Source organism: Rhodnius prolixus, unplaced genomic scaffold (assembly GCF_049639745.1).
Source record: "Rhodnius prolixus isolate KJV_2025 unplaced genomic scaffold, Rpr scaffold_3, whole genome shotgun sequence".
NCBI classification, from domain to species: domain Eukaryota; kingdom Metazoa; phylum Arthropoda; class Insecta; order Hemiptera; family Reduviidae; genus Rhodnius; species Rhodnius prolixus.
The window spans coordinates 6833641-6855184 of NW_027411603.1; the positions used below are offsets into that span (position 1 = coordinate 6833641).

At 31.8% G+C, this 21544-nt stretch overlaps 2 protein-coding genes and 1 long non-coding RNA gene across 5 annotated transcripts; 1 reads left to right on the plus strand and 2 right to left on the minus strand.

The window, feature by feature from the left end:
* Positions 1-64: 64 nt before the first annotated feature.
* Positions 65-15308, plus strand: LOC141452474 (kinesin-like protein KIF20A). 2 transcript variants are annotated; one of them, XM_074124655.1, is made up of 21 exons: positions 66-526; positions 1489-1562; positions 2203-2357; positions 2548-2747; positions 2857-2890; positions 2976-3179; positions 4903-5086; positions 6547-6675; positions 7313-7599; positions 7944-7993; positions 8085-8245; positions 8343-8457; positions 8944-9141; positions 10508-10693; positions 11196-11306; positions 11536-11622; positions 11715-11807; positions 12416-12540; positions 13021-13067; positions 13154-13260; positions 15089-15308. In XM_074124655.1, exons 1-21 carry the CDS (start codon positions 329-331, stop codon positions 15161-15163), a joined length of 2820 nt encoding a protein of 939 aa, XP_073980756.1. In that variant the 5' UTR covers positions 66-328; the 3' UTR covers positions 15164-15308. The 2 variants fall into 2 exon arrangements, with proteins under 2 accessions (XP_073980757.1, XP_073980756.1); XM_074124656.1 differs by lacking the exon at positions 15089-15308 and having other exon boundaries at positions 65-526; positions 12416-12539; positions 13154-13263.
* On the minus strand, positions 9136-11621 carry LOC141452490 (uncharacterized). The gene is made up of 3 exons (XR_012457429.1): positions 11518-11621; positions 11336-11441; positions 9136-9348 (listed from the first exon to the last, which is right to left on the minus strand). It is a non-coding gene; the product is annotated as an uncharacterized lncRNA (long non-coding RNA).
* LOC141452482 (uncharacterized) lies at positions 13271-21475 on the minus strand. 2 transcript variants are annotated; one of them, XM_074124676.1, is made up of 6 exons: positions 19351-21475; positions 19201-19269; positions 17249-17403; positions 16508-16655; positions 16180-16382; positions 13271-14079 (listed from the first exon to the last, which is right to left on the minus strand). In XM_074124676.1, exons 1-3 carry the CDS (start codon positions 19600-19602, stop codon positions 17284-17286), a joined length of 441 nt encoding a protein of 146 aa, XP_073980777.1. In that variant the 5' UTR covers positions 19603-21475; the 3' UTR covers positions 13271-14079; positions 16180-16382; positions 16508-16655; positions 17249-17283. The 2 variants fall into 2 exon arrangements, 1 of the variants encoding a protein (XP_073980777.1); XR_012457424.1 differs by lacking the exons at positions 17249-17403; positions 19201-19269; positions 19351-21475 and adding an exon at positions 16737-17226.
* Positions 21476-21544: the final 69 nt, after the last annotated feature.

The following is a 21544-nucleotide window of genomic DNA, read 5'->3' on the forward strand; positions in this document are numbered from 1 at the left end:
CAAAATCTTACCGCGCTTTTTTTGAAAACAAGCGCGCTGATTGGTGCAATTTAAAGAAACTTGGTTGGTGTTTAGGTTCAAAAGGGGTTAGCTTGTAACGTATTAGTGCATAAAAATTTTTGTTTGAACTTTGGTAAAAATTGTTTCTTCATTTCAGTTGTTCGTTTAAAGGTCAGTTTTAGATGGGGATTGCTTATAGACGCACTGAAGACGCTCTTAAAGAAGGAAAAATTTTAAATTATCTGTTACGGTATATAAATATTTTCTGTTCGGATAGTAACACTGATTGGTTCATTCATTTTCAATATCTAGCATTAAATAAAGTAAAATGGATAGCACAAGGAGATTAAGAACGGTCCTTTCATACTTGGAATCATCCAGTCAAGATCACCATAAAGAAGTTCATTTACCAAAAACCAATGTTGTTCGACGTATAGATTTTCATGGTATATCAGAAGATGATACTATAAAAGTGTTTTTAAGAATTAAACCATTAAATGCAGAACACATTACCGATGAAATTAATGTAAGTCTTAGATATTATTTATTTTATTTAATTATTTTTTTCAATGTTTAAGGCGCGTCAACATCTAGGTTAGGCGCCCGGAGCTTTTATCAGTGCACAGCCGGCTTCCGAACAGTGTTCTCTCGTTACAGACAACTCTGTCCATCACCGGACAGTGAGCTGTCAGCTGGATTCGAACCCGGGACCTCCGCGTGGGAATCCAATACGCTAACCGCATAGCTAATCCCTTCCCTACTAGGTGAATTACTTGCAAAGACAGAAGGTCTTCAACTCCTCTCAATTTTATCATTGTTTCGAGCCTCATTTTCTATTTGCTAGTTTTTACAAGACCAGAGTGTATTTTGGAGACAGGAGATCATTGGTAGTTTTCTCAAAGGACATTACTTTCCTTCAATATAGACAATTTTCTTCTTTTTTTATTTTCTTAAGACATTTTTCGTATTTCTGATGAGCAGAATTCAGCTTCTAAAGCGATTTTTTAAACTATTCGGATGACAGAAGTCATTAATGTTTGTGCAACCACAAGTTCGGTAATAGACTGTTCCTGTACCGGGAGTTTAAGAATTTACTTCCAGTCTGAATACCTGGTTATATCGTGTATTTGAGGAAATGAGGTGTTAGGTAGGTTGGCCAAATTATTCTCGTCTCTTCCCGTTCTATTGTTAGTAGTTGTGTAGTGCATATTATGTTTAAAATTTGCTCAGCAAAAAGTGAGTTTTTCAGTGGTTTAAAAGCAGTTTTTTGACGTACTTTTTTTCCAAGAAAGTTCGAGCGCGGGGTGTAGTTACTGTCAACTACTAACTAGCAATTAATTGGTAAATATGTAATGATTTTGCTGATAACTGATCAAATAGTTGGGTTTGTACTTGATTTTTCTGTTATTAAGGGAAATTACACTCTATGAAAGAAAATAGCCTAAAATAAAATCAAAAGAAATTTTTAATAGGATATTTTTATTTCAGAGTAAACATTACAAGCTCAACGAGAAAGCTTTTACGTCCATAACGTCAAGTGGAAAAGCCGAAATTTATAATGAGTAAGTACTTTAAATTATTTTTAAAAGGAGTGATTTTTACGGGAGGAAATCTAGTTTTAACCATTTTAATTATTATTGATTGTAATTCCACTTTATGTACATGAATTAAAAATTTAATCTTTTATTCAAATTCATATTTATTTATTGCTTTTAAAATGCAATTTTATAGCAAGAGTTCAGTTTGCCATACAGTAATAAAAATAAATAAATAAGAATTAATAATATGCGTTTCTTCTTCCTTTTAAGATAAAATAAAGTTATATGTCCATCCATTTTTTATCTGCTGTTACTTGAAAGCTAACATATTCAGAAAGAAAATTAGGGAAATGGAAGGTGCTGGTCGCCTGCCAAGTTTCGCACAAACCAATAACATCCAATTGCCTAAAAGTACCAATATTTTCATTACCCAATTCATATAAATTTCCAAACCAGTTGATATCCCAGAATCCAGCTTGAAATCCTGTATTTGTGGGAAGACGAGGTTTACTGTTTTTCCTTCTTCTCTGTGGGACGAAAAAAATTGTCAATTTTCTTTGATCTTGTTATATTCTTAAGCTTTCTCTTTTTGCTGTCCACACTCAATGTTGATATGTCAGTAGCATCAGATTCATCAAAATCAGTTTTCATCTTTTATTTGTAGATATTTCTTTAATGGTATTCTACCGCCTACTGCGACACAAACTGAAGTATTTGATCTCATTGTGAGACCAAGATTAGAAGAAGTATTGCAAGGAAATGATACATTGCTTTTTTCCTATGGTACTACTGGTTCTGGAAAGACCTTTACAATACAAGGTAAAAAGTTTAAAGTATAGTTTATATTAAAAGGAAAAACCAGTGACTTTTAAAGATTCGGAGCATGCGGCCGGTTGGGCCTTTAAAATCTGATAAAAGAGATTTACTGTGCAGAATCCTTGTGATGGTAATATAGAAAAAGATACTGTCACAATCTTCACAATTTACAATGTCACAATTTAATTTAAAGGGAAAGGATCCGAACCAGGAATCATACCAAGAGTCCTCTATGTAATATTCGCTAGTATTGACGAATATAAGGATACTTATAATTACCTGTGCCCTTCCCAGTCGATCGGCGTGTCTATACTAACCAGAACAATGGTGAATAAAATGGAAAAAGAAAAAGAAAGCATACTGGAACTTTCTCAAAACATTATGTTGAAAATAGTAAGCACTTTATGATTGATTCATTCATGTAGAGGATGTGTTATTAGACTTTTTGCATTCCTTTACTACGGACAAGTATTTACAATTTTTTTTCTTTTTTTTTTTTTAGATCAGCAAATCAGGCAGTGTTAACGACACAATTCGTAAGAAAATACGATCAATCTAACTACTAATTTTTGAATTATAAAATTTAATACTTACTTTCACTTTTTGATTGTTAATACTTAGGTGCCACATCTTGTAGTGAAATGGAGGAAACATTGAAAAACATTGAATGCTTACGAATAGAAAAAGACCTTGTTTGTTTATATTCAGTGTGGTTATCTTTTATAGAAGTGTATAATGAATGCATTTATGATCTATTCGTAAATAGTGCGGAAAAAATTCCTTTAAAACTTGCCATAGATGAGCTTAAAAGCAGTTATGTGAAAGGTAAATATTTTTACTTAAAAAATGTAGAATATATCTTAGAAGCTTAGACTTATCAGGTCCACAGAGTTCGAAAAAATGAGTTTATAAAATTGTAACAATGCACGCGTTCAATAAGGACTAATCGATGATTCTTTGGTTTTCGGGATAGAGGTCTTCGGACTTCCATGTAAAGTCATTTTTGTGTATCATGACGGTACTTCTATCAATTTAATATTAACTCCCAATTAAATGTGCTGGCAAATTTAGGAGTTTTCCGCTGAATTCGAATTTATCTTTTAGCAACTGTGAGGATTGTTGTAAGAGAAGGTAGTGATACTGTGTTTAACCAATTTTTAAGAACGCTTAGATCTTTCCATTAAAACTGCCCGTTTGTCAATAACTGCATGAAAAATAAGCCCAACACAACTCAGAATAGGTGGAGTGCTTTGAACCTAATGTTTAATTTCAATTATTATTATTTTTGTTCTTTGCGTCACAAATAACAATTTTGACTGTCAGAGAACCTCCCAAAACTTGTATTTCTGGTGGAAAATTAATATTGAAAACCAATCATGAATAGATAATTTTGTAACTTTGATCTTAAATAACTCGACAAATATTAAGGATATCGATACGGGATTAACATCATTTTTCATAATTTTTTTTGAAGTTTTCATAACCATTGTCAAAACCAGTGGCCCTCATGAAACCCCGATAAATGTTTTGACCGTAACACCGCAAAAAATGAAGATACAGCATCGGGGGTGAAAATTTTGAAAACTAGGCGAAAAAACATATAGTCATATAGTACATTTAATGGGTTTTCCGGATTTCCGCGTTCATAAAAAGTTATTAGCGATTGGTGCGTTTTAAATGGATCAGCCTGAATATTTTTACGTAAATATACAAATATATATACATGTGTATGTGCTTGGAATATATTAATTGGGCAAATATAAAAAGTAAGCTATGTGCATAATAAATAAAGCAATGAGTAGTCGATAGATCGAGACAAAAAGAAAAGAAGGAAAAGATACATGTGACGTGGTGAAAAATAAGATGAACGTAAATGTAAAGTGGTTCTACTTATGTCTACTGAGTCACCAACGTGGTTAAATGTGAGTGTAAGGAGGACCTATATAAGTCTTGTGAGTCGTAAACATGGTTAAATGTAAGAATAATGTGGTCCTATATGTCTGTGATTCGTAAGCATGGTCAAAGGTGAGTGTAAAGTGGTCCTACATAAGTCTTGTGAGTTGTAAACATGGTTAAATGTAAGAATAATGTGGTCCTATATAAGTCTTGTGAGTCGTAAAGATGGTTAAATGTGAGTGTAAAGTGGTCCTATAAAAGTCTTGTGAGTCACCTACATGGTTAAATGTGAGTGCAAAGTGGTCCTATATAGGTCTAGTGAGTTGCTGTGGTGGTTTAACTTTAAAGTGCTTGCATTCTCAAATTACACAAATTACAGATATGTATAACGACATAGATAATATGCTTTCAGCAAGAGTAATCATGGCGATGACTAAGACTAATGATTTGTGATCGAAAAAATTAGTCACGACTAATTCACGACTAATATTAATCATGATTATTTTATTTAGTCGCGCTTACCACTAATTTAATCATGATTAAATGTGACCACGATTGAATTAGTCATGACTAATTAGTCGCGACTAAAAATTTTGCCCAACTCTGAATTTATGCATTATATAATTAATTAGTTTAAGTATTTCTTATGCAGGTGCAAAATATATATGTGTTTCATCTTGGGAAGAAGCTTATCAATTATATTTATTTGGAAAGCACAATCTACACGTATCTCCAACTACACAGAATAAAAATTCCAGTAGGTCTCATTGTGTGTTCAGCATTAAGATAATTAAACGACCCCATCAAGAAGACGGCACATACTACAGCGTTTCTAGGTAAATATTGGCACTTTTATTTTAATTATAAACGGGTATTAGTATATTAACAAAGAGATTCAAAAGAATTTAATGATCTTCAAGTCGATCATGTAGATTGTAAACTGAAGAGAAAATGACCAAAAAAAAAATGTATGCGTCCTAAAATATCTATTGTTACTACCTTATTATTATTTTGTATTTGAGGCGCGTCAACATCTGAGGTTATTGGCGCCAGTGGAAAGCATAATCTCCAAAGTCCGTTGAGCCTTCCCCTCCAAAAAACAATAGCAACTGTTTCCTCTGATGAAAATGCAGTATATGCCAGAGTAACCTAAGAATCACAGCTGTCCGAACAAACCGAACAACCAACAGTCTGCTCTTCCACCGTTTACCTAGTCCTAGCAAAGATATTAAACCTACTATCCTCACACCTTTCACAATGCGCCATAAGATGGATAGAAACATCTATCCATCACCTATCCAGGTGTTTCTTCTACTGTATTCATTAACTACATAAAAGATTCGCACGAAAGATCGGGCATGGCCATTGTATACAGGTTACGTCTTAAACCACACTGGGCATTGTTGTAATCAAACAAGATTTACAAAGGATTCACCAGCATCTCACAATGTCCCCCATTCGGAACCCGATCCATCAATTTGGACTGTTTACATTCTAGAGTTCAGCCATAAGGATGAATGCTGCGATTTATGTGTCAAACGTGATGAGGGAAAATAAGGTTGCCGATTTAGTCAGCCTGTTCACCTCTCCTCACAATAATTCCCAAATAAGCCGGCACCTAGACAAGAAGAGAACCTTTAACAGCAGCCAGCTCTTCCAGTACCTTAAATAACATGAGATTTTTTGTTTTTATCGCAGAATGTAAGCGTCTGTGAATTGTATCTAGGAGGTGTATTTCCAGAGTCTGAAAGGTTCAAATTTAATATTTCCTCTAGAATCCGTCACGGAACAGAATAATAAGGTATTGGACAAAATCTGCCCAATAGAAATGCCTCTTTACAGAATCGAGTTTTGGTGTTATGGGTATTTCTCGCGAAGGACTCGAAACATTTTTTTGGAATCTGGCACATTTATTTTGTCCAATAATGTAAATCTATAAATTATTTGCAATTTTTTCCTTGGAAAATATATTTATGGAAACATTATTTATGGAGAAGGGCGGAACGGGCAGACTTTCCTTTTAACTGTAATTTTAATGAAAAATTGTCTTATCACCTGTTATACACTTCACCTCACCTCTTTGTAGCACCACCTATTCCCACCAGTAATAGCAATCGGAGGTGTAATGAGAAAACCTTGCCCGGAGGCCATTAGTCTTTTATCGGCTCCACTCCTGGCGATGACGATGCCGAACTGTCTCCAGATGTTGAAGTGAAGAATAGATTGAATTTTGTTTTCATTTGTGTATTTAATTAACAATTATTGTTGTTCTAATTAACTATTATTGTTGTTTTAGTTTTACAATATGTGATCTGGCGGGAGCAGAAAGACAGAAGAAAACCAGAAATTATGGAGCTAGACTTAAAGAATCACAAAATATTAATACATCACTTCTTGTTCTTAACAGATGTTTTAATGTAATCAGGTCAATATTTTCGACATTTTTTTTTTAAAGATTTGAATGGAGTTTTTTTTCAGTCTGTTAGTAACCAATAATATCGTGCACAGTGGACGCATTTATAGTCGTAGCAATTTTGATTGAAAATACAAGGCCATAGGCAGGCGATAAACTTCATTATTAGCCACTCGCCGTAACTTTACTAAGACATAATTGCAATAAGGCTGAGAGGGCTTTAAGATTTCTCCATGAGTCCCTTTTCAAAACACTTGAGTCTAATTAAACTAAAAGGACGATATGGGTGTTCCACTAGATCCCCTAGATCGCGCTAACATAACCTGAATCCCCTTTTCAATAATAATTTCACTTAAGCATATTTTTACTTTAGAATGCTAAGTCAAGAATGAGTATAACCATAGATAGATTTATGTTTCTATAAAGATGTAGGAGAATTGCCATTTAATCTTGACAGAATTTCCTATATAGTGTAGGGACACGTTAAAATGTATTGGAAACAAATTATGGCAAAACATTTCCCTTTTCAAGAATCTGAAGGTTTATACACCTTCCCTTAGATGCGTCTATCAGCGTAAAATACCAGAAACAAACAAATTTCATTTATTTTATTTAATGGACCTTTTTATTTTTTTGTTTTTATTTATAGAGCGAATCAGTCACGTAAAGAACAGGATAAACAAATGGTACCATTTAGAGAGTCTAAATTAACTCAACTATTTCAACATGCTCTGTTAGGAAATACTGGAATAACGATGATTACGAATATATCACAAAGTGACGAGTTAACGTCAGAAACACAACAAGTATTAAAATCTACCGCAGTTGCGATGAAAATTAAAGCAAAACCATTTATGAAAAAAGTTATAAGCAAAAGGAAGTCTATATTTGCTGATTATTGTTCAACAAGAATAGACGACCTGCATGCCATTACAAGTAAGAATTTCTATTTACTAATTTTGTAAAACCTAAGCATGGGACTCTAATAACTAACCGCTTTCTAGACCTTTAACATCCTCCGGCTGCTTAGGCCGTGATAAAATGTGACCAGAGGTATGGTAATGTACTAAAAAAAAATAAATTTTTTAGAGGCTTTCTAAGGTTGAATTTTTTTTTCTAAACAAGAAGATATTGCACAAGTCTAATTCATAAAATTAATCGTTTATTTGATCATATGAACAGAACGTAAAGTTGCTCGTTAAATGGACGTTGGTTAACAGCACCATTCTGAAACTACTTTGTTTCATCTTATATAACCAAGTTAATTCTTTTCATTAAAGGTGACACAGACGAAGGAGTGGGAAGTTCTTTAGGCTGTAACAATTGTCTTGTAAGTTCCTCTTTTAGAAATTTATTGTTCTAATTAAATAAAAATTTAAAACATTAAAAGTTTTCAAAAAAGATTTATATTCTGCTACTAGGAATACAAAAAAGAGATTGAACTACTGCAACAAAGTATAGCCCAAAAAGACGTAGATATTCAAGAATTAAAGGAATCTTTTAAAAATCGTATTGAAAAGATTCGAACAGAATGTTGGACTAAATCAACTCAAATTTTAGATGAAACATTTAGACAAAACAGGTATGTTTGGTGTTGTGTGGATGCTTTCTTGATTTTATTTTATTTTGTAAATTTAAGTTAGAATGATTTAACACTATGGTTCTCCTCTCTTTAATAGTGCCAGAATTGAAATAATCAAAGAGGAACATCACAAAGAAATGCAAGAGCTTAAAAAATCTTATAGAGAATTGTATGAAAAGAAAGAAAAAAAACAATTGTCACCAATACGTCCTGTAAGATATCAATATTTATATTGATTTATTTTATACATTATTAGTAAGAAAGAGTAGTTTTCGGTAAAACTTGTTTTGGAGGGGTTACTCTCAATAATGGTCTGTCTAATTAAAATGAATAAAAGCAGTAAGCGTAAACTTAATAATAATTTTGTTACCTTCTCTTTTGGTAAAATCAATTGGAGGTGCTAAATTTTTGTTTAAATCTATTACGTTAATGAGTGTACAAACTACATTAAGGTCTTTTAATGGTACAACTCTAAAGAGAAGTGTGGCAAATAGTTCTTTCATATACTCGTACACCAGACCACAGACCACTTAGATACTCTTAGGGCGGCACACAGCTGTGTCTTCCACGTAAAGATCCCTCTTTTTGGAGTTCAATGCGTTCCTTTAGATTGTACTCTTCTTAAGAGCCTTTTATAGCTCACTGTTCGTCCTGAGGTCGATTTTAAAAATAGCTTTAATATTTCATTTTTTTTTTAGAATGTTCATTCTGGTGAATTTTCTGAAAGCCTTCAGTCGCAGAAACAATATATACAAATGAAATTATTGCAACTCTGCGACTTGTTTGACATTGGAACCTGTCAAGAAGAAGATGATGATGAATTTAATGAAACAGAAGAAATATTAGAGAAACTAATTGTAGCAGCCCAAACAAGAGCTGCTAATAAAGTAGTAATTGTAAGAAAGAAAAATTATTATTTAATGAGTACTTAGAACATGACAAGTCCAACAGTAAAGCCAAGTTGATTGTTGGCCTTCTTCAGGAGCTTATCCATTTGCTCTTTGGCCATCCTATGTCTAATCATTCTCACATACTTGACTTTCTGTCTTTCCCATTAGACGGTCGCAATTTCTTTAATACTAGGCCATCTCCCTTAATGTGCCCTAACAAAACATTATTCTCTAAATTTATCAGGCGCAAAATTTGGGTCAATGTTGACTAACTTAACTATCTATACCAGGGGTGAGCAACCTTTTTAATCAATGGGCCAATTTAAATTTAAATTTTTTTTTGCGGGCCGCACATAGATTAACTCTTACTAATAATTTACGAAACGTCCGTATTGCATGTTTGAACAAGTCACCGACAAGTGTGTATCTCGTCACAAAAAAATCGCGCAGAAGCGGCGCGTTCGTATTGCATGATTAAAAACGTCGTCGACAAGTAACTCGCCATAAAAAAATATTTCGGTTTAGTATGTACTACCATTTTATGATAATTAATTTTATAATATATTGATGGGAGAAAGTCGATAAAATAAATTCAATTTTAGAAATGCTTGGCGGGCCGCGTGTTGCTCATCCCTGATCTATACAATTTTCAACGAGCAAAAAACCAAATTAGTTGAAAATCAACCATATTTGCGAGTCTTTTGTATATATTGAGTGACAATTGACATGTTAGTTGGATCCCAGTGGTTTGGTAAAGATGCCAAGCTCTCTGAAGAAGTGCCTAATCTACCCTTTCCCTTTTGGTGGGTAAACATTCACGACTATCTAACCTACCCACTTCAATCAATCCCCTTCAATGTTCATCACATCATCCCGAAATAAAAATTTATTTAATTAATTACAAAATATTTAAACATTTCGAGTAAACTGTTGAAAATGTGGTTAGGCCCGTAGTGTTGGATAATATCGCTGATTATTGTATGTATCATCAAATTACAATTATCCATCATGAAAGATAGATTAATCAGTTTGTTATTACTGTGAGACGAAAACATAATTGAAGTCGGATTCTCTACAACAAACTTATTAATCTACCACTAATGATGAATAAAAATTCGAAACTGGTTAGGGATACAATAAACATGCATGCTGCGACAGGATAAAATCGGCAATACTTCAAGTTAAGCATTCAGTCTTGCTTTTTTGACTGTAGTTTCATCACAGTCATACAAATTAATACAAATTTCAGTCATGTATTTAGTCTTTTTTTTTTAATGTAATGAAAAAGCTGATTTTATTTTTATTACTTCATCTATATCTGTATATCATACTCTTTCTTTAGTTAATAAATAATAATAATAATAATATTTAGGAGAGACAAGAACAGCAAATAAATCAACTGCAAGCACAGATCACGCAATTGCAAAAGAATATTATCTGTACTGTTGAAAATTTTGGGCTGGACTGCAAATCTAAAGAAGATGGCAATCCAGTAGACCATGAAGACTTTTTAAACAGACTCTGTGAAGCCTACAGCCAGGCAAAAGCAGAAGTTCAGGTTAGAATTTTAGTATTATTACTGTTATTTTTATTCAGTATTAGAATTTGATTTTAATGGAAAGCTCTACTAGATAATTCTATGTCAGATTTCTCTCTCTTTAATCCATCCGAATATTGAAATATTTCAATCGTGCAGATAGAAGTACATTCTAAGACCGCCAGAATACGAAAAAATGGTTAATAAGAACTATTCTGGGTCTATAAAGTCATATTTAACCCCAAAACGCAAAAAGTTCGCGTACTCTTTAGATTTTTAATATTAGAATCCCGTTTAGAATTTAAAAGTACTAAAACTCTCGAGTTTTAGCCCCAGCATCTTCAAATTTCGTCGTCGCTCTTAAATAAGCAGATCTATTTATCAGATTATTCTTTACAATGTGATGTAGTACTTTATTATTAATTTTCTTTGCGAAGTGCTTTATTTTCTCAACAATGATATTGAGCTTCAGAAGATATGTTTAATTGAGTGAATAATAGAATAACAAAAATACTATTTTCAGGAACGCGATAAAACTATACGTCAAGGTTGGGAAGAATTCAAAGAACAAGAAGCCAATTTAAAGAGGTTAGAAGCAAAAGTTATTAAGTTGGAAGAAGAAATCGCAATAAAGGTCAATATCATGAAATCTATTTTACTTACTTTTTGTTTTTACTTTTTCTCAGGCTTCAAATTATTCTATTATTAGAATATTAAATTCGAAGCTCTTGAATAATGAAATCACTGACAATCCCCAACTGGTTTTGATCTGTCAGTAAAGAGTCAATTTTTAAAACATTAAAATCTAATAGGTTGTAGAATTTGTAAATACAGAATATTCTCACCAAATTTCAATCCATTAGGATCACAAAACTGAAGAACTAACCCGCGACGTGGATAATCTTTCGGCTCTTCTAGCTGCGAAAAGCCAAGAACACTATCCTATTGAGGTAAAAAAATATTAAAAGTTTATTAGTATACTTAGTTTATAAGAAGTAATTAAAAAAATCAGACTATATATTACATTTTTCTTTAAATGTAGCAAGCTGAAGCAGATGCATGTGCAGCAGCATTAGGCAAACTGACCCTAGAAGATGGTTCTGAACAAGTTATTCAATATGATAAAGGATTTTCCGTTAGTTACCTATAATTATAATAAATATTTACAATAAAAGTAACAGATTGAAATAGAGCCTAATTAAAAAACTATAAAAGATAGTTGTTTTACCCTTAACTGGTATCTTCAAAATCTCTCAAGCTTTGACCCGAAACTTTAAACGCACATTACTCTTAAAAGGTCATTGATATAAAAAAAGTCAATTTAGTTTTTGTTAGGAAATGTATTTAGCAAACGAAAATGATGAATATTTTGTTAAATTTGTTTCATAAGATTAAGAAAAACAAAAAAAAAGTTAATAAATGCAAAAGTTGCATATTTTTTTTTTTTTAATAACAAAAAAAAGAACAAAAAATAATATTTACTGAAAAACGTTATTTTCTTAAAGTAAGATGTTTATTCCAAGAAAAGAAAAGTCCTGAAAGAAAAGAACGACTGATTTGTATAGTGGATTGTTGGTGAGGATGAAAGAGGAGAATTCAGAGAAGGGGAGATGTTTATAGTTAATTCCAACAAAATGCCACAAAAAAAACAAAAACGCGCGGGTCAAATTTGACCCGACGATACCAGTTGAGGGTTAAAATACCACGAGCTTGTTAACAATACCTTTATTTTTGTCCTTTTAGGCAAAAAAATTGAGAAGAAGAACAACGCGTCGAGCAAAAGTAAATACATCTGATGGTAATTCTGCTTCTGAATCGGACGATCCCTCATTTTTTATTCCAATTCAAGCCGCTACTACTGGGAAAAAGTTAGTAACAGTTTATGATGGTTTTGAGACAAAGTCTTCCTTGTTAAATATGCTAATGCCAAGTTATTGGATTTTGTTTTCTATTTAAACCGTCATAGCACTCATATTTCTTGTTACCCCTAACGGAATTCGGACTTCCATCCATCAAGATGATGATGAAAGTTCCAAACCGTCAGCAAGACGAGAAATATGATTGCTACGACGAATTATATAGAAGATTTTATCCAACAGTGTGGACCTTATTACATTTCAATATTGGGAATTCTTTTGGTATTTTTTTAATCTATAATTTTTTAAAGTAACTTTGCCTTTTTACGTTTAGATTAGATCCTTTAGCAGGTTATTGTTTATGTTCATGTTATGCGGCTGGTGCTCTAAAAGCACACCAAGAACTCTGAAGAAGTGGCTAGTCCACTTTTCTTTTCCCAATAATAACGAGAAAGTATTTTTTTATTAATTTGTTTGTTTTTTTTAATATAGAAAAAAGGCTAGGACAAGACGACCTAAATTGGAATTACCTTCTTACTGTGAGTGCATATCAATTATTGATTGTAATTAAAAGAAACAAAAACCTAATAACTTTAGACTTATATTTTGTTAATTTTAACTTCAGCCAGACATACTACATCAGAAGAAGAAGCATTAAACTCGACCCGGGCTAGGAGGAAGTTGTTCAGGAAAGAATCAGATCATCTCGGAGATGATCTTTATCCATTACAGGTATTTAAGTTTGTTATTGCTTAAAATGGGAAAACTTATTAGCAAATGAACCTCAATAGGGTCTTAAACTACATTAATATAGGGTCTCAAACTCTTAAATTATAGTTACTGTATATATTCTATTATGTAAAGTGCAAACTCCGTTATTTAATTTTCTTTTTACAAAAATTGGCATGTCGATATTCTCTAAGCTTGTTACAACTATTACACAAACGTAGATGGAGATAATTTATTCTGAATAACCTTTCTAAAGTGTCATTTTATGTAATGTACTTTGTTTTTTAATTACACTTGTTTTTTAAAATTAATATCGTGTTGTTAACAGCGGATTTTTATGTACTGAGCACGTTAATTTTGCAGGAAAACAAATCCATGAATTATATAGTAATAATTAGTGTGCCCATTGCTTACTTGTTGATCTTTTCTCTTCATCTGTTATCATATTTTGAACTCTGTTTGGTTGAACGTAGTTCTTATTAGATTAAATCCCTTAGCAGGTTATTATTTATGTTCATGTTATACGGCTGGTGTTCCAAAAGTAACTAATAGTTTTTATCTACTCTGGTTGGTCGAACGTAGTTCTGAAAGAGTTTTTATCTAATTTCATCATTAGTTCCACAGAATCGACCTGAAAGGTTTGGGTAGTGTAAGTGGTGAAAGGTGCTTGTTTTACCTTGTCAGGTGATTCCAATGGCGGCTGATTGCCAAAGCCTTTTTGATTGAGTTTCAATTATGTTTCTACATATATATTTTTAAATAAGGATACATTTTGCTGTTAATTGAAGAGGATCATCAACTAAAAACATCATTTCTAGTAGCCTGTGATTATCGAAAAAAAAAAATTAAAATAATATAAAAATTAGAAGATACATAAAGTTCTAAGATCATCTTCAATTATTATACTTTAGACTCAAAACTAACGTACACAAAGCATGTAAATAATGTATGTAATAAGGCGCTAGGCGTTATGTGCAGTCTGTTCTCCTTGCTTAATAGACACTCATCCTTGGACTTCCAAAATAAAAAATTAATATACTATCTCTACATTCGACCTATACTCCTGTATGCAGCCCCAGTCTGGTCTCAAACTTGCATAACCAATCATAATAAAATACAGAGAGTGCAAAATAAATGCCTGAGATTGATTGGTTCGTTTCCCAGATGGACGCCCATAGACTACATGCACGCAGTAATTGACGTTCCTAGCATCTCCACTACTGTTTACTGTCTTAGAAAAATTCGTCTCCACTTGTTACAATAGTCCGTACCCTCACATAGTAGCCATTGTAAATTACAATATAAACTCTCTCAGTTATAAAAAATATAAATATAAACGTTTAAAGCATCTTTTGTAACACCCACCTGTATATCAAGCTAAGGTTTTTTTAAATTTTTCCTTAATAAGTAAATATGTTCCTTTAAACTGTATTAAATATAATTTGATGGGTGTATATAGGCGATAAGCTTGAAACCTCTATTTCATTTCAAATTTGTGTACTTTGTGTAAAGTTTTGTAAATAAATAAATATTATTATTATTATTCAATTATTATTTTTATCTTTAATTCACTGAAGGCGTAACAGAATTATGAATGACTACTATGTCATGAACTATTGTAAAATTGTGAGATTCTTGTAAGTTTTCACAATTAAAATACGGCCAAAATATAGTCATTCAATAGTTTCATTCTTAATTCACAATAAGTTCTCATTACGATGTGTTGGAAGGACCTGAAAATTGCTTGTTTTTGTTTAAGCATCTAGAAATTGATTGATATAGAAAAAACTGGGCATATTTATAAAATGATTTTTTATGTATTTATTTTCAGATAAACGAATCGGAAGAAGTTCGACAACAATCGCCTGAATCATTCATGAGAACTCTCAGGCCGAGGAAGGAGTAGAGAAATTCTGTTTTAGTAATAAATTTAATATACTTATGTTATGTTTTGTAAATATGTAAAAAAAATGAAATATTTTAATATTTTGTAAAGTGCAAATAATTTTATAAATGTAAGATAATGAGAGTAATAAATGAATTAAACAATATTTTAATACTTTTGTATCTATAGATTTCTTTTGATAGTGGTTGGAATAATTAATAATGAGTCTGAAAATAATATGATTACATCACCAGGGAATACACTCTTTGATATCCTTGAATTCGAAAAAGATGTTTTAGTAAAATGATCTGAAAAGTCAATCGTTAGGATATCACCAGAGGATAAGGAAAAACTTTTTAAACGCTAAAACTTGGTGTCGCTTTTAGAATGTGTGTGTGAAATATGTGTAAAATAACAAGGATTAAACGGGTTGCTAAAATTCTGAATTAGAGATGAAGAGAGTGACCGAAGTGCGTATTTATTTTAATATCTTTTGTACACAAATGTATTTTAAGATAAAATTGGTCAAAAGAGATAACATAAACTTCTCTCTGAAATCCAATACACTTCGGTTCTACAACCTATTTAATGATAAGGAGAATAAAATATGTTACCAAAGTTATAGTTGGAAGATAATCGCTTGAATAAATAAGTGCATTTCTCAATATTATTTCTTTCCACTTCTTAGTTCAGTTCTATTTATTGCTGTATACATATTAAGTTAAATACCTACAGCTTTTGTTTAAAATTCTTCTCATTAAATTTAATTACGAGAAGTTTCCAGGAATCCAGTACATCAACAGAAGTATTTTCAACTATACTAAATTTGAGGACTGAATAATCACTTTCGATATTGTTACCGACAGAAATCTTTGTTTTGAGATTTTGTAAGTACAGAATTTCTTTTTTTCCCCCCACTGTGAACGAAACATGAACATATCCTTGGCTGAGGATTGAGACTATTGAAACATAATGTTTTAGCTATATTAAATGACATTTAAACAGCTATACATATATGATGCACCTTACACACTTACCTTTCTTTTAACTTGTTCATAATAAAATCATCTATAAATTTAGATTGTAGACCTAACATGAATTTATGAGCATATAGTTCCTCATTTTTCAGTTGAATCTTCAGTAACAGAAACTAAATAGTAACAACTAAAATCTTTTTGTCAGAATTTGACAAAAATTTGACATTTGTCAGATGACATTAGAAATAATTGTTTTCCAAAACCTAAACAATGTGATTTTTAAATGAGAAAATAGTTTTTCAATAAAAAAAAAAAATCTTTATTTTACACATTTGAGTAGAATTAACTACTATTGCAAATTTAACAATAACAAAATTAATTAAATTACCTTTCTATTAAATAGTTTTACAATTTTTGCTGCAAATTATCATCATCGGAAAATAAACAAGTTAAATTGGTTTCTGTTTTTTTGTTTCCAAATACATCTAAGAGAGTTTTTGCATTTGAAATCAGCGGATACTTTTCTCGAACTGAAACTATTATTTTCAAAAGTTTTTATACTTCTATTTATAACTTTACAAATTTACTCTACAAATTATGTACCATTAAATACTAACATTTTATATTCTTTTTTTCAACATTTTCGTCGATTCGGGCAGTTGATGGACGTCCAGAACGAGGTTTGTCATCAATCGACATGTCGCCATTTTTAAACCGAGTAAACCACTCGTATACTTGAGTTTTTCCCATTGCGTCATCTTTGTAAGCTGTTTTCAACATTAAAACACTTTCAGCAGCATTTTTGCCGAGTAGAAAACAAAATTTCAGAGCTGCACGTTGTTCACTTAAACTTGCCATCATAAAAAACGAAAAAAGAACAAAACAGCGCTGGTAAAAACAATCACTGCAGATGAACAGAACAAGCCAGGCAGACAACACAGGCAGGACTAAACTGGCAAGGAATTGCGCTATACACGTCTAGCGGCAGAAATGCGTACTACATAAGCTCCATGCGCGGCAACGCAATTCCGGTTATTTTTGGGTACCCCCTCGTATATCCATGATTGCTAATTGATTACAACTTGTCAATTGATTGAAATAAGCAAAAATAATTAAAATAGTCTCTTACCTGATTCAAATATAGGCGAAGTTGTTCTGTCCATATTATTTCTCATACAATGCGATATTTTTTACTTCCGAAGATAATGGTGAACTTTTTCTTTTAATATCAGTCGATTGAAAATCTAACACTATTATTAAGTAAGTTGTAACCGCACTGAGTATCTGGAAGAATAATTTGTGCTTTTTTTTTTTTTTTTTTTTAAGATAGTTTTTATTTTGCATCTTACCTTCATTATCAGTGATAATCTGATAGTGAATAGATTACATCCTGGAAAATTAGCAGTTCTAGAAAGTAATAATTGTACAAGAAGTATTTGCTTATTCTGAAAAAAAAAAGTCTTCTTGTCGTACAATTTGTAGTTCAGAGTTCAGAAGTTACTAATCACTATTACTACCTTACACCACCCAAGAGCAACCTACGGAAGGTGTTAAATGTTTATGAATACAACAACCTGTTCCTCTTCTTGTGCTTCCAAAGACTACACATTTTTTTATTTACTTAATTTTCAACTGATGTTTGATCTCGAAACGTGCCCCCAATACCTTTTGCTGGGACGTTTTATATTTGTCATTCACTTTGTATGTGGAAATGGTAAAGACAGTTTGCTACCCAAATTATGCTCTGTCACAATAATGTAAGTACTTAATTTGCCTATTATAGCGATTTGAAAGGTGTGCGGAAATACAATCTGATAGTAATAAGAGACAATAATAAGCGCGTGTAAAGTTTCAGCGAAAAAATACGGTTATTTTTTTTATTAGCAGAAAAGTCCAACCGTCTAAGCAAACGGAACAATTAAATAATTGCTTTTTATTGTATTATACGGGACTCCTTGTATAAACTAAAAAAAGAAATATTCCTTACAAAAGAAAAAATAAATTTAATACCGTAGATATAACTATGGAATAACGAATTGTAAAATAATGTTAAGGGTGTGAAAATGTCTTTAAACTTCGATTTCTAATTTTTAATAAATTTCGATTAAACTGAGTTGGTGTACATATAATTACGAAATAAACAAGATTCGTCCAATTTCAAGATAACATTTTCAATATTTTTTAAGAAGTTGATTCATAGGTAGTAATTGGCGCAATTGAATTCTAAGTAATTTTTGAAGTCCTACAATCGAGAATTTATTACAACCTTCAGGAGGCCAAAACTATCGGTCTTTCCATAAAGTATCCAATCCAGGAGGAGGAAAGCTCCGTTCTGCAGGAGCTTCCAAGAACTGACGGAAGCCAAAATTAGACCGGTCAGCTAAGTCTAAAAAACTGGTATATATTTAATTCTTAACAAGAGTAGGCCGGAAAGCTGACTTTTGCCCTTGGGCATGAGCATAAGAAGTTCTGATTTGCAGAGCTTAACAGGCATTACAAGAACGTTGACACCACACTCTTCCCCTCTTGATACCTTAGGGAACGGCTTAGAAGGGTTGTGTTGAATGAGCACGGTCTTTCATCCTGACTTCAGTGTTTTCTGAATGTGAGAGACGTGGAAGAGATGACAAAGAATTGATTTTTTTCCAGTTCATAATAGTCAAATATTCGATGAGTCTATTCGTCTGATCACTAAGCACCTTATGAATGTAGTTATTAAAAATAAAAAACTAATAACCATTACTTTTTCAAAAAATATTTTGGGTAGCCTTGGACTTAATTGGAAGCTTTGTCTCTGGTTAATAACACGACTAATAGGAATATAGGTTTTACGAACTTAAGTTATAGTTTACACGACAAACTGCTATAATAACATCTGATGACGGATGAATCAGAAACCGTTCACAAATAGGGAAAACAAACGTGCACTAAAGATCCGTAGTATAAGGAACAGTTAAATAAAAACGTACAGTAAAATTCTCTGAGAGGTAAGGAAACGTCTTCAAATGAAATAAATGTAATTGTTAAGTAAATTGTTTGTCATATGGTAATTGCAAAAATAAAAAAATTCATAAATTCTACCTTATTCCTTAATGTAATCTTTTGCACGCCATGGATGTTACATCTCATCAGTCTTAATCCTTTATGGAACTAAATAATTATAAAAAAGCTTATTAAAAATGATGAATCAGGAAAGAAAATACCCGCTAATTTATTAATAAAAATACTCGCCTCCTCGAGTACACATTCACAAGGATAAACTAGCACCATCAGCTGATTGACTCGTACAGTGAACCAGATAAATTTGGAACAAAGTTTTGCCCCTGTTGACGGATACAAATCTTTTTGAAAGGTGTACCTGATAAACGCATAAAGTGATGCTACCAATTGTATAGCTCTGTAAGTAATCAAAAATGATGCTTGTATTCCGAAACATTTATTGATTTCCGCAATGAGATGGTGCACTTTCCATTGGTAGTTCATTAGTATTTTATATTTTAAATTAATACCTGAAGAAAGTAATAAATATTAGTAAATAATAAGGTAAACTAAGAAAAGTTCTGTCGTTATTTTAATTTAAATAAAAATTCATTTAATTTTTGTTTATAACTTTATAGATTAAAATATTCACTAAAATTATGGTAACAAAATTATGGTACATTCCTTTCCCACTCGCTGAGGAAGCAGTATTAATGAATACTTTGTTCTAATAAATTTATTATTTTTATAATTAACTAAGTTAACTTATTTTAAATTGAAAGGAACAGCAACTGACCACTTTTCGATTACTTAACATGACTTTTTTTCATGTACTTACTTTTAAAATTTTACTCACCATATTCCTTGGAATGTTTACTGACAGCAAACCTGATCATAGTATTAAAGTGTTTTAAAATATCTCTCAAGAGTACGACGTGTATAAGCCACTGGAAATCACATATACATATTACTATACTTGAAAGCCATTGGGGTATAAAAGTGTCCCAAGAAGTGCTCGAAGTAAAATGGAAAATTAATCGTAAAATTTGAAAAACCGCGTAGAATATTAGCAAGAATAATGGATAAACGTAAATGCAACTCGATTTTTTGACATATTGAATCTGTCGTTCAAGTAATTTCAGTCGGCGATGAATTGAAATCATATCCTTGTTCTTTATATTAATAGTCGTGACACAAGTTGCTAAAATTATTATGGTAAATAATTGTTCAGAAAGACGTACAAATAGCTGTGTTTTGGTAACATATTTACCGGAAACGCCTGCATTATATTTTAAAATCGATACGTGCAGCAAACCTAATATCAAGCACAAATGAAGTGCTAAACTATACGCCAGCCATAAATAAGATGTAGTCAATTTATTGTTTTTTCTCTTAAAGGGGGCTAATCCAAACAGACGCCATATAATTAAATGTAAAGTTAAAGAAGACATTTTCTTAAATGGTGGAGTAGTTGGAGATTTGTTCAATGGCTGAAAGTTTCACTATACTAAGGACCAAGGAAGGCGAATTCTGAGTTCAAAATGACACGGTACTGACGAGAATTTTATTAGTTAATAATTTTTATGAAAGCAAGTTATTTGTTTTTGTTATGATATACCTTTTAAGTTAATGAGTTTACAAATGACTTAGTGACATTAAAATTACCATACAATTGTGCCTGTTATAGAACCGAAATGTTTATTGACCAACAATCGTTTACCAAGCAGTTAAATGTGATCTCAAAATTGTTCAATAACCTTCCAGTTCGACCGAAACATATGTCTACATTTACAGACTATTTAGAAACTGTTGCCAACCGTACGAAACAATTCTAATTTTTTTCATTAAATTTGTTTCACATCCAAAACTGGCCCGATAAATCTCTTAAATAGAAAATGATTATGTTTCTTGAAAAGATTAGCTAACGATATGTTCGTACGCAACTATCCCACCATGACGAGTGGGGGATGTCACTCGAATACGAATCGTGGCTTGTTCTAGTTTATGACAGAATTACAATTTTTGTAAGATCATCATTTTGTTTTTGTTTTTTCTTTAATTTCCCATAACGATATACATTTAGGATAATCTTGAAGAGCATAATTTTTTTGTAATCACTATTTCGCGCAAGCATTTGTTGCTATTTTTCAATAAATCCGTAGACTTATTTTAAAAGATCACTATAACAATATCTGAAATAATAATGAAAACACTTGCGAAGTGAAAAAGAGGGCCCATACAGACTTTAGAAGTGAAGATAAATCCTACCACGAAAAAAAACGCGCAACTATATTTTATTTTCCTATTTCTGAAAGAATATATCCATGAAATTCGCTAATTTAGTATCGATGTTAAGATGTAAACGTACGACTGTTTCAGAACGGAGGTACAGATAAATTGAAGTGAAAGTATCTAACCAAGAATCCAAGAGATGTCTTGAATAACT

Bases quoted from the DNA above. Each gene is read 5' to 3' on its own strand.
- LOC141452482 (XM_074124676.1), bottom strand. From the start codon at position 19,602: ATGAACTACCAATGGAAAGTGCACCATCTCATTGCGGAAATCAATAAA. The intron at 19,270-19,350 runs GCGAGTATTTTT...ATAATTATTTAG, and splicing joins GTGAATGTGTACTCGAGGAG to TTCCATAAAGGATTAAGACT. The intron at 17,404-19,200 runs GTAGAATTTATG...TTATTCTTCCAG, and splicing joins AGATTACATTAAGGAATAAG to ATACTCAGTGCGGTTACAAC.
- LOC141452474 (XM_074124655.1), top strand. From the start codon at position 329: ATGGATAGCACAAGGAGATTAAGAACGGTCCTTTCATACTTGGAATCA. The intron at 2,748-2,856 runs GTAAGCACTTTA...TTTTTTTTTTAG, and splicing joins AAAACATTATGTTGAAAATA to ATCAGCAAATCAGGCAGTGT. The intron at 12,541-13,020 runs GTTAGTAACAGT...TTTTTAATATAG, and splicing joins GCCGCTACTACTGGGAAAAA to AAAAAAGGCTAGGACAAGAC.